The sequence below is a fragment of the Staurois parvus genome, unplaced genomic scaffold, assembly GCF_062004578.1.
Source record: "Staurois parvus isolate SC_StPar_1 unplaced genomic scaffold, SC_StPar_1.0 ptg000137l, whole genome shotgun sequence".
NCBI classification, from domain to species: Eukaryota; Metazoa; Chordata; class Amphibia; order Anura; family Ranidae; genus Staurois; species Staurois parvus.
In genome coordinates, this window is record NW_028317933.1 from 11,152,916 (window position 1) to 11,167,198 (window position 14,283).

The following is a 14,283-nucleotide window of genomic DNA, read 5'->3' on the forward strand; positions in this document are numbered from 1 at the left end:
TGATGTCATACTAATACCATCAACAAAAGTCCAATCAACACAGGCCCTATGGAAGCTGGTGCAACCACGCTTCATGTATAGCAGTGGTCTCCGAACTGCGGCTTGCTGGCCGGATATGACCCTTTGCTTGCCAGTGGCGGGGCGCTCTTCCTCCCACTGAGGCCAGTGGCGGGGCGCTCTTCCTCCCACTGAGGCCAGTGGCGGGGCGCTCTTCCTCCCACTGAGGCCAGTGGCGGGGCGCTCTTCCTCCCACTGAGGCCAGTGGCGGGGCGCTCTTCCTCCCACTGAGGCCAGTGGCGGGGCGCTCTTCCTCCCACTGAGGCCAGTGGCGGGGCGCTCTTCCTCCCACTGAGGCCAGTGGCGGGGCGCTCTTCCTCCCACTGAGGCCAGTGGCGGGGCGCTCTTCCTCCCACTGAGGCCAGTGGCGGGGCGCTCTTCCTCCCACTGAGGCCAGTGGCGGGGCGCTCTTCCTCCCACTGAGGCCAGTGGCGGGGCGCTCTTCCTCCCACTGAGGCCAGTGGCGGGGCGCTCTTCCTCCCACTGAGGCCAGTGGCGGGGCGCTCTTCCTCCCACTGAGGCCAGTGGCGGGGCGCTCTTCCTCCCACTGAGGCCAGTGGCGGGGCGCTCTTCCACTGACGCCAATTCATAGGCTACTATTCCTCCTCCTACTGACCACAGGCACTATGTAACTGACTACCAAACCTGAGGCAATGTTTATTTTCTCTGATGCTGGGCCCAGGACACTGGCCACAATCCGCCTCTCAAGTCTGGAGGACAATAAACTGGCCCTTTGTTTGAAAAATTTGGAGACCCCTGATATATAGTGGGAAAGTTTTTTGGTGGTCGTAACAACCATTCATACATGTGTTGGAAAATAATTACTGATATCAAAAGGTGTTCTCATTGACAAAACCCATTTAAAGCGTTAGTTCACCTTTACCAGAAACTACCTATACAGGCAAAGGGTGTCTGTAGATAAAAACAAACTGTGCTACTTTGATTAAAGTTTAATAATGCCCTTGCTATAGGTGTAGGCCATTTATGTACCCCCTAAAGCCTGACTGCAATACTCCCAGGATGTTGCTAAGTGAGGCCCGGTCATTACTGCTCAGAGCTACTGCATCAGGAGAGAGAGAGCATGTGAGGGGATGGAATCAGAGACGCAGCTCAGTCCTGTGTTGGAGGAGGAGAGCAGTAATGACTTTTTTTTTTTTTTTTATCCAAAAAAATTGACCACTGAGGAGGAGGAGTCGCTGCACTAACCATCGGATGTTAGTGCAGCGATCTCCCCTGCTGTTCTATTGTGTTCTGACAGTGAAGATGGCCCACCGTCAAAACATTCTAGTCAAAAGGCCGAGAGCGCTGATTGGCAGCCGATAGGCAACCTTTTTTCGTCATGGCCCTTCACCAGAAGCTGGGCGGATGGCTGGTTTGTGTCAGACCAGCGGCCATTCAAACAGGTCAAATGTCATCCAATTTCTGTTTAACCGGCCGATGCCGCATGTACTAAAGTTACATCACATGATCTCAGCCGACTGACCTTATTGACAGAGGCAGCTGTGCCTTAAGTGGAACTAAACCCAACGATTTAACAGTTTCTCAAAACAATTACTTTCAAGTCATGCCTTGTACAATACCTGTCACATGTTTTTGTGCTCTCAACTGAACTGTCAAACCATCAAATGGCTGGTGTCATAAGTGATGTCATGTACAGCAGCATGACAAGTGCAGACCAGAGGCCAAGATGGCAGCATCTTTGGCTGTAAAGGTAAGGCAGGTTTAGTTCCGCGTTAAAGTGGTTGTAAATGCTGACATATACCCAGTGAAGTGACTGGCCTCGTGATACACAAAAACGCTGTTACATAAGTTGTACCCATTTATCTGCGGTCTTTTCTTTTCCATATCTGTTCAAAGTACTGAATTTAGAAAGCTTGTCTGAGAGTTCAAAAAAAAGAGGGCGGAAAGCAGAAATTACCCTGCAGAGCTAAAGGAGGAGAGCCCTGAGAGTTGATTGGAGGAAAGGGACACACACCCCCTCTACACATTTTTCTATTGGTTTCGGAAAACGTGTCAGAGGTGACTCATGCAAATGGCAAAGGAACTGGTCAGCAGACAGAAATTACACTTGGTGCCCTGGATTGAGACAAGTACACACTATAAAGGCATGTGCTTTGTTCATATTTCATGTCTGAGGTTTACAACCACATTAACTGTCATTTGTGCATTCATCTTTGATCATACCACTAGTGGACACTTGCCTAGGGGCATTGGGATCTTCAAGATGTGTAAGAATTGCAATGTGTGTTAACAGTGAGTGGGGAATGTAGGTATGACACCAAAACAGAATAGCAGCTGCCCTATTTAAATTTTTTTTTTTAGCCATGTTTATTTTTATTCCTATGGAGTCATACAGTTGCAAGAAAAAGTATGAGAACCCCTTGGGATTACGTGGAGTTTTGCATGAATTGGGCATAAAATGTGCTCTGAACGTCATCTAAGTCACAACAATAGAAGAACACAGTCTGCTGAACATAATACTACACAAACATTAGATGTTGCCATGGTTTAATTGCACATAACATGTAAACATTCACAGTGCAGGGAGGAAAAAGTATGTGAGGCCTTCGCTTAATGATTTCTGCCAGCGCTAATTGGAGCCAGGAGTGAGCCAACCTTGACTCCAATCAGTGTGATGATATTGGATGTGTTGCTGACAGCTGTCCTACCCTTAAAAAACACACACCTGTTTTGGGTTTACTGGTTTCAAGAAGCACTGTCTGATGTGAACCATGCCTCGCAGAAAAGAGCTCTCAGAAGACTTACAATCAAGAACTGTTGACTTGCATGAAGCTGGAAAGGGTTACAAAAGTATCTCCAAAAGCCTTGATGTTCATGTGTCCATTGTAAGACACTGTCTACAAATGGAGAAAGTTTAGCACTGTTGCTACTCTCCCTAGGCGTGGTCGTCCTGTAAAAATGACTGCAAGAGCAAAGCGCAAGAGCAAGTCATTAAGCTAGGGCCTCACATACTTTTTCCTCCCTGCACTGTGAATGTTTACATGTTATGTGCAATTAAACCATGGCAACATCTAATGTTTGTGTAGTATTATGTTCAGCAGACTGTGTTCTTCTATTGTTGTGACTTAGATGACGTTCAGAGCACATTTTATGCCCAATTCATGCAAAACGCCACGTTCGCATACTTTTTCTTGCAACTGTACATGGCCCAATCCAAGCAAGATATGCTTCCTATTTGGGCTGTATACATTTTCCATTGGAGATGAGTAACGTTACAAACCATCAGATTTTCCAGTGATCAGGTGACCCTTTTTTATTTATTTATTTTTTGCGACTTCAGCTGCATCATTTTACCGTGTGAGTGTGGGAACTCTGGGACAGATTGCCGGAAGTCCCACTGTCCTTCGATATTGGCCAGTCTTAGTGGTACAGTGCAGCTACTGTCAGAGAAAATCCTTTTCCCACCTGTTTTGCCAGCAATTTAAGCACTTGGCTCGGAGTCAATAATAAGTCCTATGGCTGTCCCAAACAGGCCATGTGACCGTTGACTGACCTTCCTTCAAACCCGAGTGAAAACAGAAGTCAAAATGATTTTTGTAAAGCTACAAGCCTCAGTCTGTTAAGCATTTACCACTAGTCTGGCTGAGTTTGTTGACAGAAACGCTTAGTGCACCGTACATAGCCCAGAAGGCAACGGAGCGCTTGCCAAAGTGTCTGGGCAGTGCAGTCATTGACGGGCCCACTCCTGCACCTGCCTGGTTTGTAATAACTCAAGTAATTACCATTTCATGTTTTGATTTGACTTCAAAAGAGGCTTTTGGTTGTTAACTTGATGTCCTCGGTAGGGTCGGGTCTAGCTTTGTTGCCATAATAACAAAGGAGTTAGGAGGACAACGCTCAGCTGAGTGTCGTCACGGCAACACTGGAAATGGAGCCGTTGCTATGAAACCATCATCTGAGGCCTGGCGGCCATTTCCTGGAGAGTGATGGATTGGGGGACTAAAGGCAAAACTTTGCCCTGATATTAATATACTCTTCATTAATACAAACCATGTTCATAGAAAGTATCAGTCAGAGGCCTCAAAATAGACATACATTTCAGATTTCTACAGCCTCACAAAACACGACCACGTAGACTTCTAAATTTGAGGGTCACAATTGTAAAGTAGGCTACAATCTTATTTCGAAGACATGAAATGTGATTAAAATCTGTGCCGTATTGTAGGAATCCTGCTGATGCCGCTCTTTCATTTCAGATTCACCTTTGTTTTAGTGAAGCTTTTTACACGATTACGATTGTAAATAATTATACCAGCTACCATTCGTTAATCACTCTGTATTTTTGCCACTGTATTTCCCAATCTGCCCAGACATGGCAAGACTAAGATAAATATGGTAATATAAAAATAAGTATCAAGCGTAGGCAAGCGCTGGAACTATAAAGCAGCTAGCAACAAGGTATACTGTAGGTAACAACTGCTTATGGATAAATATATAGAAAGTGCAGTGCTAAAATAAGTGATATTCTAGTGAAAATAAAGTGCAAAGTTAATCGGGAAAAAAAAGATAAAATTGATCAGCGGAACAGTCAATTGCCGCATATAAAAATCAAATGCAAAAAATATTCAATAAATGTAAAACCGTAAAGTGCAGCATAAAAGTGAGAATATATAAAGTCCATAAAATATCAGTGGAGTAAGAGCTATAAATTGTAAGGGTATAAGTACAGCAATCACGGTGAAATATTGTGAAGTGATCCAATAGGGAATCCACCATCTCTGTCAGATGTACACTCACCAGACATCTACTGGTAAACAGCATGTAAGCACATCTCATCTGGGTACAGGTAACAGCGATGAAGCCTCTGCAATGATGTCAGCAAGTAGGGCTCCAAAAAAACTGCACAAGATACTAAGGTTGTGGTGTGAACAGGGCACATAGACAACAATTGATTGATCATTGTGCCCTTGCAGAACGCACGCAGAAAAACTGACTGCTCTGCATCATGGTGTGCACGCGCCCTTTAAATCGATGGGTTAGGTTCTACTTTAAGCAGGAGATAGAGGAAGACCTGTTCCCCCATCCCTTCTGCGATTAATGAAGCTATGATATTGTCACTTCCGATTTCAAAGCTGTCATTCCCTGGCTACTGCATAAAAAATAATAATAAAATCGCATTTAATACTGCCGCTGTTTTGGCTGACATTTTTCTGCTTGGTTCCTTCAATATTCAAAGGATGTTGTGCATGAGGGTGCCACTCACAAACTGAATTACGACTAGTTCACTAAGAACGGGCCAAAATTCGATTAGTGTATGGGCAGATTTAACCTCCCTGGAGGTATTACCGAGTGTAGCTCGGAGTAAAGTTTCAGCACCACAAGCGGTAACCCTGAGCTACACTCGGGAATACCTTGCAGCGCTGCTTTGGGATCCCTTCTGCACTTACCTTGTCCTGCGCTCCCGCGATGTCTCCCCGGCAATGTCCTCCGGCCAATGCCGGCATCTGTCTTCCGGGTTCCGTTCCCTGCGATGTCGGGACGTACGGGGGATGGAACTGGTGGGTAATTTTAAAAATGGCAAAAAGTGACATTCACTAAATACACTAAAATCACATAGTAGTACATTACTGTATCAAAGCATTTCACATACATTTTGTCCCGAGTGCTTTGTCTTGTGCCCTGCCGGCATTTTTACTGTTCTTTCTGCCTGGAATCTGAGAAATGTCCATGGCATCCAAAAAGCGTCCCTTTAGGTCAAAAGCAGTTTTAGACCAGCTAGAGAAAAGCGATAGTAAATTAGAACCACTTGCAGAATTGAGTGATAATGATTTGTGGGGAAATTTGTCATCAGACACTGAAAATGATTTTGCGACTTTGCTCAGTGATGTGCGAACTTGGCGCTATATTTCAAATTTCAGTGTTTTTGGTTTGATTATATTATTGAATTAAATTTATTATTTTTTATGATTATTTATTAAATTATAATTTATGATTTCGTGTTTCAAATTTTAACATACCCGGGATGTTTACTAGACTCTTGTTCGGACAGATTTCAGTGCGTTATTCCTAAAAATTACAGGCCTACAATAAAAAAAACTACATATTTCCATGCAAAAAAATGTACCACTTTGAGCACAGAAATCTGGACATAATAAGACCGCTAGGGAGGCTACCATGCCTTCTTTCCGGGCAATCTTTCACAGATAATGTCTACATTCTAGGCAGTCTTGCTCAGTCATGCCCACTTTCTCTGTTGTCTTGCCTCTAATTCTGTGGGAACTGCTCACTCGCAGTCACTATCCTGTCATTTAACCTGGCGGTATTCCCGTAGCTCGGGGTAAAGTTTCAGTACCAAAAGCGGTAACCCCGAGCTACACTCGGGCTTACCATGCGGCGTTGCACAGGGATTCCCTACAGCGCTTACCTTGTCCTTTGCTCCCGCGATGCGTCCCCTGCAGCGTCCCTGGCCGATGCCGGCATCTGGCTTCTGTGTTCCGGTCCCTGTGACGTCGGGACGTACGGGCGCCGGAACCGGCGGCAAATTTGAAAATTTTAAAAGACATTTTTTAAAAACGATTATTTCATAGCAAAACATTCCTGTATCAAAGCATTTCACATACATTTTGTCCCTACTGCTTTGTCCTGTGCCCTGCCTGCATTTTGACTGTTCTTTCTGCCTGGAAACTTAGAAAAGTCCACGGCGTCCAAAGAGCATCCCTTTCGGTAAAAATCGGTTTTAGACCGGCTAGAGAACAGCGATAGTACATTAGAACCACTTGCAGAATTGAGTGATAATGATTCGTGGGGAAATTCGTCACCAGACACTGAAAACGATTTTGCGACTTTGCTCAGCGATGTGCAAACTTGGCGCTATATTTCAAATTTCAGTGTTTTTGGTTTGATTATATTCTTGAATTAAATTTATTATTTTATTTTTTATGAGTATTTATGAAATTATAATTTATGATTTCGTGTTTCAAGTTTTATCATATCCGGAATGTTTACTAGACTCTTGTTCAGACAGATTTCAGGGAGTTATTTCTAAATTACAGGCCTACAATAAAAAAAATACATATTTCCATGCAAAAAAATGGTACCGCTTTCAGCACCAAAAATCTGAAATAATCATACTGCCAGGGAGGTTAATATCCTGTTTTGAGTTATTGCGCATGCTTAGTAACTCAAAAAAGGGGGTGATGCTGTGATGTCAGGAATGCAGCCTAGGGCACAGCTTCATCGGGACAAGCCCACTATATTCTGGACTGTCCCAGCAAATCCGGGACAGTTGTCATCTATGGAGAAAGCCAAATGACTTGTAGTTTCAGAAGAAGGTGAGCAAGGTAGCCTCCATTTATTTCTCAGTACAGCTTTCCTTTAAAAGAGTTTGCTGCTCGAGACCATGCCTGATTCTCTTCCCGTGATCGTGGTATAGCTTATACATTGTACTTATTCTAGCATCTCAGGCTGTGATGTTTTTAGTACGGATCGAAGTGGAGCAAGAAAGCGGAGTCGTGTTGTTGCTGTGAGCCGAATCAGTAGGCCTGGATATGTCACCAGCTGATGAGAGAAGGAAATGTAGGTCAGACATCAAGGGAAGCAATCAGGATACAGAGTCAGACACTAATCCCTGAAAGTGTCTGTGCTGGGTGTCTGCATATGTGCACTATGCGGCATGTAATACTATGTGTCTGCTATGCACACACTCTGGTATGTTGTGTGACATTGTCACTAGCTGTATAGCTTGCTGTCTGTTTTGATTATTGCCTGTGCTTGTGTAATTATACGTTTTAGCTCCAGCGTGTGACTGGTGTGCGCACATTCTTTAAGTCAGTGTGGCATTCCGAGAAGTAATTGCAGGAATCCAAATCTTCCACCCGTACAGTATTTTCCTCTCCTGCTGTATGCTTCAGTTTTTCCACTAAGTGTATAGTCTCCTGCATGTGTCATCATTCACTTGGCTTCTTCCTGCTCTGAACCTTGTAGGGATATTAAAACTGCCTTATTGGAATCATGTCTGGGTATGCCGAGTGCTTTACAAACATTAATCCATGTATGTCTCGGATTTTTCTGTCTGATGTTGGAACTTGGTCCTAAGGATTTCATTGTAAAATTGCAGTTGCAAGCCACCATTTAGTATTTTAGATAGTGTTTTTTTTTTATACGGTTCCATTGAATTCTGTGGAGCCAAAAAACACTGTACCAAAGAGGAAAAAAAACTAGAGGAAAGTGTATAGATGTGAACAGGACCCATAGGAAATAATAATGGATTGTGGTGCGTCTCTGCAAATCTGCAAACACACTATTCAATCAGATGTACTAACAAACTCTGATCAAACGTTTACTTACCCTGGAATGTTTGGCCTTGGTACAGACACACACAGATTAAAATGGCAATTAAAAGTTCATTTCCCAATCTATGGCTTTTTAGATTGCAGTGGATACACTGAGCAGGCTAGATACTGAGCCATGGGAAGCAGAAAATAACTGTCAAAAGACCTGCATATCAAGGTAATGGAACTTTATAAAAAAGGAAAAGGATATAAAAGATATCCAAAACCTTGAATATGTCAGTCAGTACTGTTCAATCACTTATTAAGAAGTGCAAAGTTCAGGGGTCACTTGATTCCCAGCCAAGGTCAGGTAGGCTGCAGCCACAACTGCCTAACAATTGTTTGGGATACAAAGAAAAACCCACAGGAAGCTCTGGAAAAAGATGGTGTGGTTGTTTCAAGGAGCATTTGATTTTAAATCAAATTTTTTTGAGTCAGGTGGTGCTTTCAGGGCCGCTCATGGCTTAATTTTGGCCAATTCTGTGGGAATCCGTTGAAATTTGTGTTTGCTTCTGGGGGCCCTTAAGGTGGCCCAAGACCATTGAGACCCATTAGATGTGCAGAGAGATTCTGACCTCCCCAATGGCTTGGGCAAACGTGGAGTGAATGGGGCAAGCACAGAGTTATTATTATTATTATACAGTATTTATAAAGCGCCAATAGTTCGCTCAGCGCGGTACATTACAAAGGGGGACAGAACATGTGACAGAACAATACCAATACAATGTGATACACGAGGGGTTCGAGGGCCCTGCTCTTTCGAGCTTACAGAGTTTAAAAGCTCTGGGTAGCAGACTACAAGGGAGGGGGCAGGACAGTGTGACATAAACCTCCCCTCCACCTACAAGAGTAGATCTTCGGTATGTCTATAAGAACTTTTTTTAATCAGTCTGTATCAGGGGCGGACTGACAACTCACAGGGCCCCCGGGCAATAGGGGATCATGGGGCCCCTGTGTCCTTGGCCAAACTCCAAAAAGCCTATACAAAAGGTACCAGGGGCATCTCATGGGGCCCCATACTGATCCCGGGCCCTCTGGCAGTGCCCGATTTTCCAAATGGTCAGTCCACCCCTGGTCTGTATACATTTATACAACATTCTGGTGCAATTCTTTGTAGACTGCTGATCTTTACAGGTATATTCTCTGCAGTAGTATGTTTCATGGTCAACTGTAGGATTGGAAGGTTGGTTACTTATTTGCTACAGTTGTCCCAGAATTTCTAGGAGAGGTCATCAGTTTGTTTGAACTACACCACTGTAATGTAGTGTGCAGTTGGGGGGTCTGATTACTGCACACATTAACTTGTTTTGTTCTTTTCTTTCCATAGGCTCTTCTTGTCTGGTGGGTTACAAGAAGACCCCCCCGCCGGTGCCCCCTCGCACCACCTCCAAACCCTTTATATCTGTGACTGTACAAAGTAGTACAGAGTCTGCCCAGGACTCTTACCTGGATGCACAGGAGGGGCAGAGCGAAGGCAACAGCCAGTCAGGGCTCAGCACCTCCACTGAGAGTCTTGAGAGTACCCGGGCCCCCAGTGTAACCCGTGTTTGCCCCCCAACCCCCATCCGGCAAGTCCCTCCTGAAGTCCCACCAAAAAATGCAGCCGTAAAAATTATTAGAGAAGAGCCTCGTGCCCCAGACCCTCTCCCAAAACGCAAGCTATCCTCCATTGGAATCCAGGTGAGCAAATAATGCATTACCTTGCACAATCCTAGGGTAGCTAGTATTTTAATATTGATAATAAATAATATGATGTTAAAAATGTTGATGCTTCATGTTTTCTGTGATAAAAGAACAGTTTGCTCCCTACATTTAGATCTTTCCTTCAGTATTGTTAGCTAGTTTTTTAGACTAGGGCCGTGGTTGTGGGACAATGCATTCTTCACTTGAACTATTGTTTATTAATGGTCTTAAAATGCCTGCAGAGTCACTGGACTGTTTCCAGTTGCCATTCCAATGTTCATTTCCATGAATTATTTCAGTGTTCTTAGAGCATATCTGAACCTTAAAACAAAAATGTAATATCTTTGTTTACCAGTCCTGTGATGTGGTGGCCTTTTATTTTCACCTGATTATCCTGCTAGTAACATGTTCTGCCCAAGGGTGTTAACGTTCACTCACTGTACTGTGGAGGAGCAGCATTGTCCCTCTAGAGTAGGATATATATATATGTATGTGTGTATGTATGTATGTATGTATATATATATATGTATATGTGTGTGTGTATGTATATGTGTGTGTGTATGTATATGTGTGTGTGTATGTATATGTATGTATATATATATATATATGTATGTATATATATATGTATGTATATATATATGGATGTATGTATGTATGTATGTGTATATACACACACACACACAGGTGAAACTCAAAATATTACAATATCGTGCAAAAGTTCATTTATTTCAATAATGCAACTTAAAAGGTGAAACTAATATATGAGACTCATTACATGCAAAGCAAGATAGTTCAAGCCGTGATTTGTCATAATTGTGATGATTATGGTTTACAGTTTATGAAAACCCCAAATCCACAATCTCAGAAAATTAGAATATTACATGCAATCAATAAAACAAGGATTGTACATAGAACAATATCGGACCTCTGAAAAGTATAAGCATGCATATGTACTCAGTACTTGGTTTGGGCCCCTTTTGCAGCAATTACTGCCTCAATGCGGCGTGGCATGGAAGCTATCGGCCTGTGGCACTGCTGAGGTGTTATGGAAGACCAGGATGCTTCAATAGCGGCATTCAGCTCTTCTGCATTGTTCGGTTTCATGTCTCTCATCTTTCCCTTGGCAATGCCCCATAGATTCTCTATGGGGTTCAGGTCAGGCAAGTTTGCTCGCCAATCAAGCACAGTAATCCCACGGTCATTGAACCACATCATTCATTCAGGATCTCTGAATGAATGATGTGGGAGGAAGGCCGGTTTTCTTTTTAAATTGCAACAGCGGGTGCAGGGAGAAGATCCCTGGCCCGCTGTCACAATGAGGGGGAAGGGGGATTGGCAAGAGACTGTAGGAGTGGGAACATGTTATATGCTCCTCCAGTGCCCAAAGATGAACTTACCCTTTAAGATTTATTTAGAGAGACTCTTGTCGTTCTGCCTGCGCTTCCCCTGTTGTGCCATTAGACCCATTGTAAAATATCCTGTGAATCCCGGGAATAGAGGAGCATGTGCATTGCAACCAATATGCAATTTTAAGGCTTAACGACCAATTGCCTGAACCCTTAATGTGATCAAAATTATATGTGGAACATCACAAAGCACCTTTTCAGATATATAACACATGCAAATAGAAAAAAATCTGTTATGTTTTTAGCTTTTTCTGATGTTGTGTGAGTCCTCTTTGTTCTTTAAACCGCTATAATGTTTTTAGACATTCAAAAGTTGAAACCTCTTTTTGAAGAACTGCAACATGGTATCTTCTTTATTTTCCTTCACCTCTGTGATCAAAAGAAACAAACAGCTCTGTGCTTTCCCCACACCTGCCTCATACACATTATGAGAATATCCAATGAAAGATCGTCCCTTTTTTTTTTTTTTTTTCCCTCCATGCTGGTCTCATAGCAAAAATAGCAAAAATTTAAGTAGTTACTAAAGTTATGAAAATTCTCATATGACGGGATACAGTTTCAGAAGTGATGTACTGTATTCTTTTAGTTTCCAAGCATATGTGGTCTTCATCACTACATTTTTTTCGGAGAAATATTGTACTGATTAAATGATAATTGTTTGTTCTGATATTGTGCACAAAATTTCGGTGTTTGTTCACTTGGATAATTTCGCATGAACTGTAATGATTTGGGGAGGGAGCGTAGGAGGACAACTTCTGTTTCCGATCACCTAGGCGATCGCAGCGGAAGTGGGAGCGGGTACCTGTCAAATTTGGGTACCTGTGCCAATCCTTAATGGGGAGCGGGGGACCAATCTTTAAAGCGGAACTTCCCCTTTTGGGTGGAACTCCGCTTTAAATCAAATTCACTAGAGGTGATTGATCTAATTTTTTTCTGATTATCAATCCTCTCCTTATCCAGCTGTCACCTTCGTTTAGTATCTCGAGATTCAAAAACTTTCATGTGTTTAGTAAAACTAAAATAAAAAAAAAAAAGCACAGGGCCAATCAGCGCTGTCCAGACAGAGAGTGAGGGGTTATGCAGCCTCATAGGGCTGTCGTAGGAGAATGAAAACTCCTCCTACAAGCTTTCACCAGTGCTTTGCTGGGCACTGATAGAAGTCACATGACTGCTCTAACTGCTGATCAGAAAACGTATTTAGCAGTTTATATTTCCTAAAATAATTGCATTTCCATGTTGTGTGTACTGTGGGAGACCAGAATGCAGGGTCCTGGGTTTAGTAACACTAAGGAGTAGTGTAGTATGGCTTGCAATTATTTCAGGTATACTGTATTTAACAAAGTCACTGCCATGATGTATTGTTTAAGACTAGCCTACTTGTATATCACCTCTGTACGTGAAATTTTGGCTTGGAATTGTTATACTAAAATGTTATTAGTAGTACATTCTGTGTTTGTATATACCTTGCTCAGTGTCATTTTCTTTACATCAGGTGGATAGTATACAACCAGTGCCTATCCCTGAGCTGCCCCCTCCTGCCAGATTTCAGTCCATTGGGGTCCAGGTGGAAGAAGAGTGGAGGTAAGTCTTGAAATACACCTATAGAGTCATGGAAAGATTGCACAAAGTAGGGTTCATTCACGAATCGCAAACAAGGAAAAGAGGCTTTATTTTGTAAAGAGTGACAGTTATTTTCAGCTTAGTCTGAGCTTTGAAAATTATAGACACATGGCTAAAATAAAGATCCTTATCATTGTGTGAAAGCTTTGCGAATTGAACCTAATGACTTTGTAACACAAGCTGACAGATAACGGCTGTATGGGGTGTGATTTACTCTGATTTGTGGATGATCTACAAAGAAGCCTTCAAAGGGTGAAAAGATCTTAACCACTGTAAAAAAAGAGCTTGGATCGTCTTTTTATACACACTCCAGCTGCTCTACCGACCAAGAGTTTGTGTACATTTGTATAGCCAACTGTTGGCTTTTAGGTGGAAGTAGGACGAGTGGCTATGAAGCTGTCCAATCACAACCACTGCAAAGTATCGACCACCCAACTACATCCCTGCCATGTATACTGGGCTCCGCTGTCCCAGTGTGGTCATGGTGGTTGTTGCTGGGTGGGGTGGAAGGAGCTCAATGAACATCCATTTTGTAGATCCTCCCTTCTTGTGAATGGACCAGGATATGATGTGTGTTATGTCACTTCCTGGTCCAACACTGTCACTTCCCTAGGAAGCAGCTGTGATCTATTCGCTCTAGTCGAGTACAGGGGAGACATTCAAGAAACCCTGAATGCCTCCGTAAAGAGAACCTGTCACCTATTTTGCTATCACATAGGCTATTGGTACCCCATGTAATAACAAAAAGTTACATTTAAAAAAGGGGTTTTAAACATTTTAATGTGACCGATACAGAATTAGAAAAAAAAATGTAAAGCTCACCACCCCCTGTGCACTTACATACACATACAAATGTATTATTTGGGATGTCTAAGTATGCAAAGGGTGATTGCCCTACAAATGTTATAGATCACTGTGCAAGCTGGAGTGAAGTCAATTATTGTACACCAGTTATTCATGGTTAATGCCACATTGATGAGCTGTATTGGCTTTTAGTGTCGCCTATAGAAAATATGGGATACTGAAGTTTGTTGCCATTTCACAGGCACACGCAATTTTAATGTTGACATGTTGGGTACCTGTTTACTTAGTGCAACCTCATCTTTTATATTTGTACAAAAAAGGGGGGTTTTATTGTGTTTTTATGCACCCTAAAATAATTTTTTGTTGTTGTCAAGGGTACCTACATAAAAGCAGGTTATAGCCTGAGGTCAGAAGAGCTGTAT

General features: G+C 42.7%; 1 protein-coding gene across 1 annotated transcript in view; it reads left to right on the forward strand.

Moving 5' to 3' along the window:
• DLGAP4 (DLG associated protein 4) overlaps positions 1-14,283 on the forward strand; it is a 255,491-nt gene that overhangs the window by 207,338 nt on the left and 33,870 nt on the right. The window contains exons 7-8 of the mRNA XM_089673346.1: positions 9,676-10,028; positions 12,930-13,018. Coding sequence (XP_089529472.1) covers positions 9,676-10,028; positions 12,930-13,018 — 442 coding nt within the window. The remainder of the gene's footprint in view (positions 1-9,675; positions 10,029-12,929; positions 13,019-14,283) is intronic.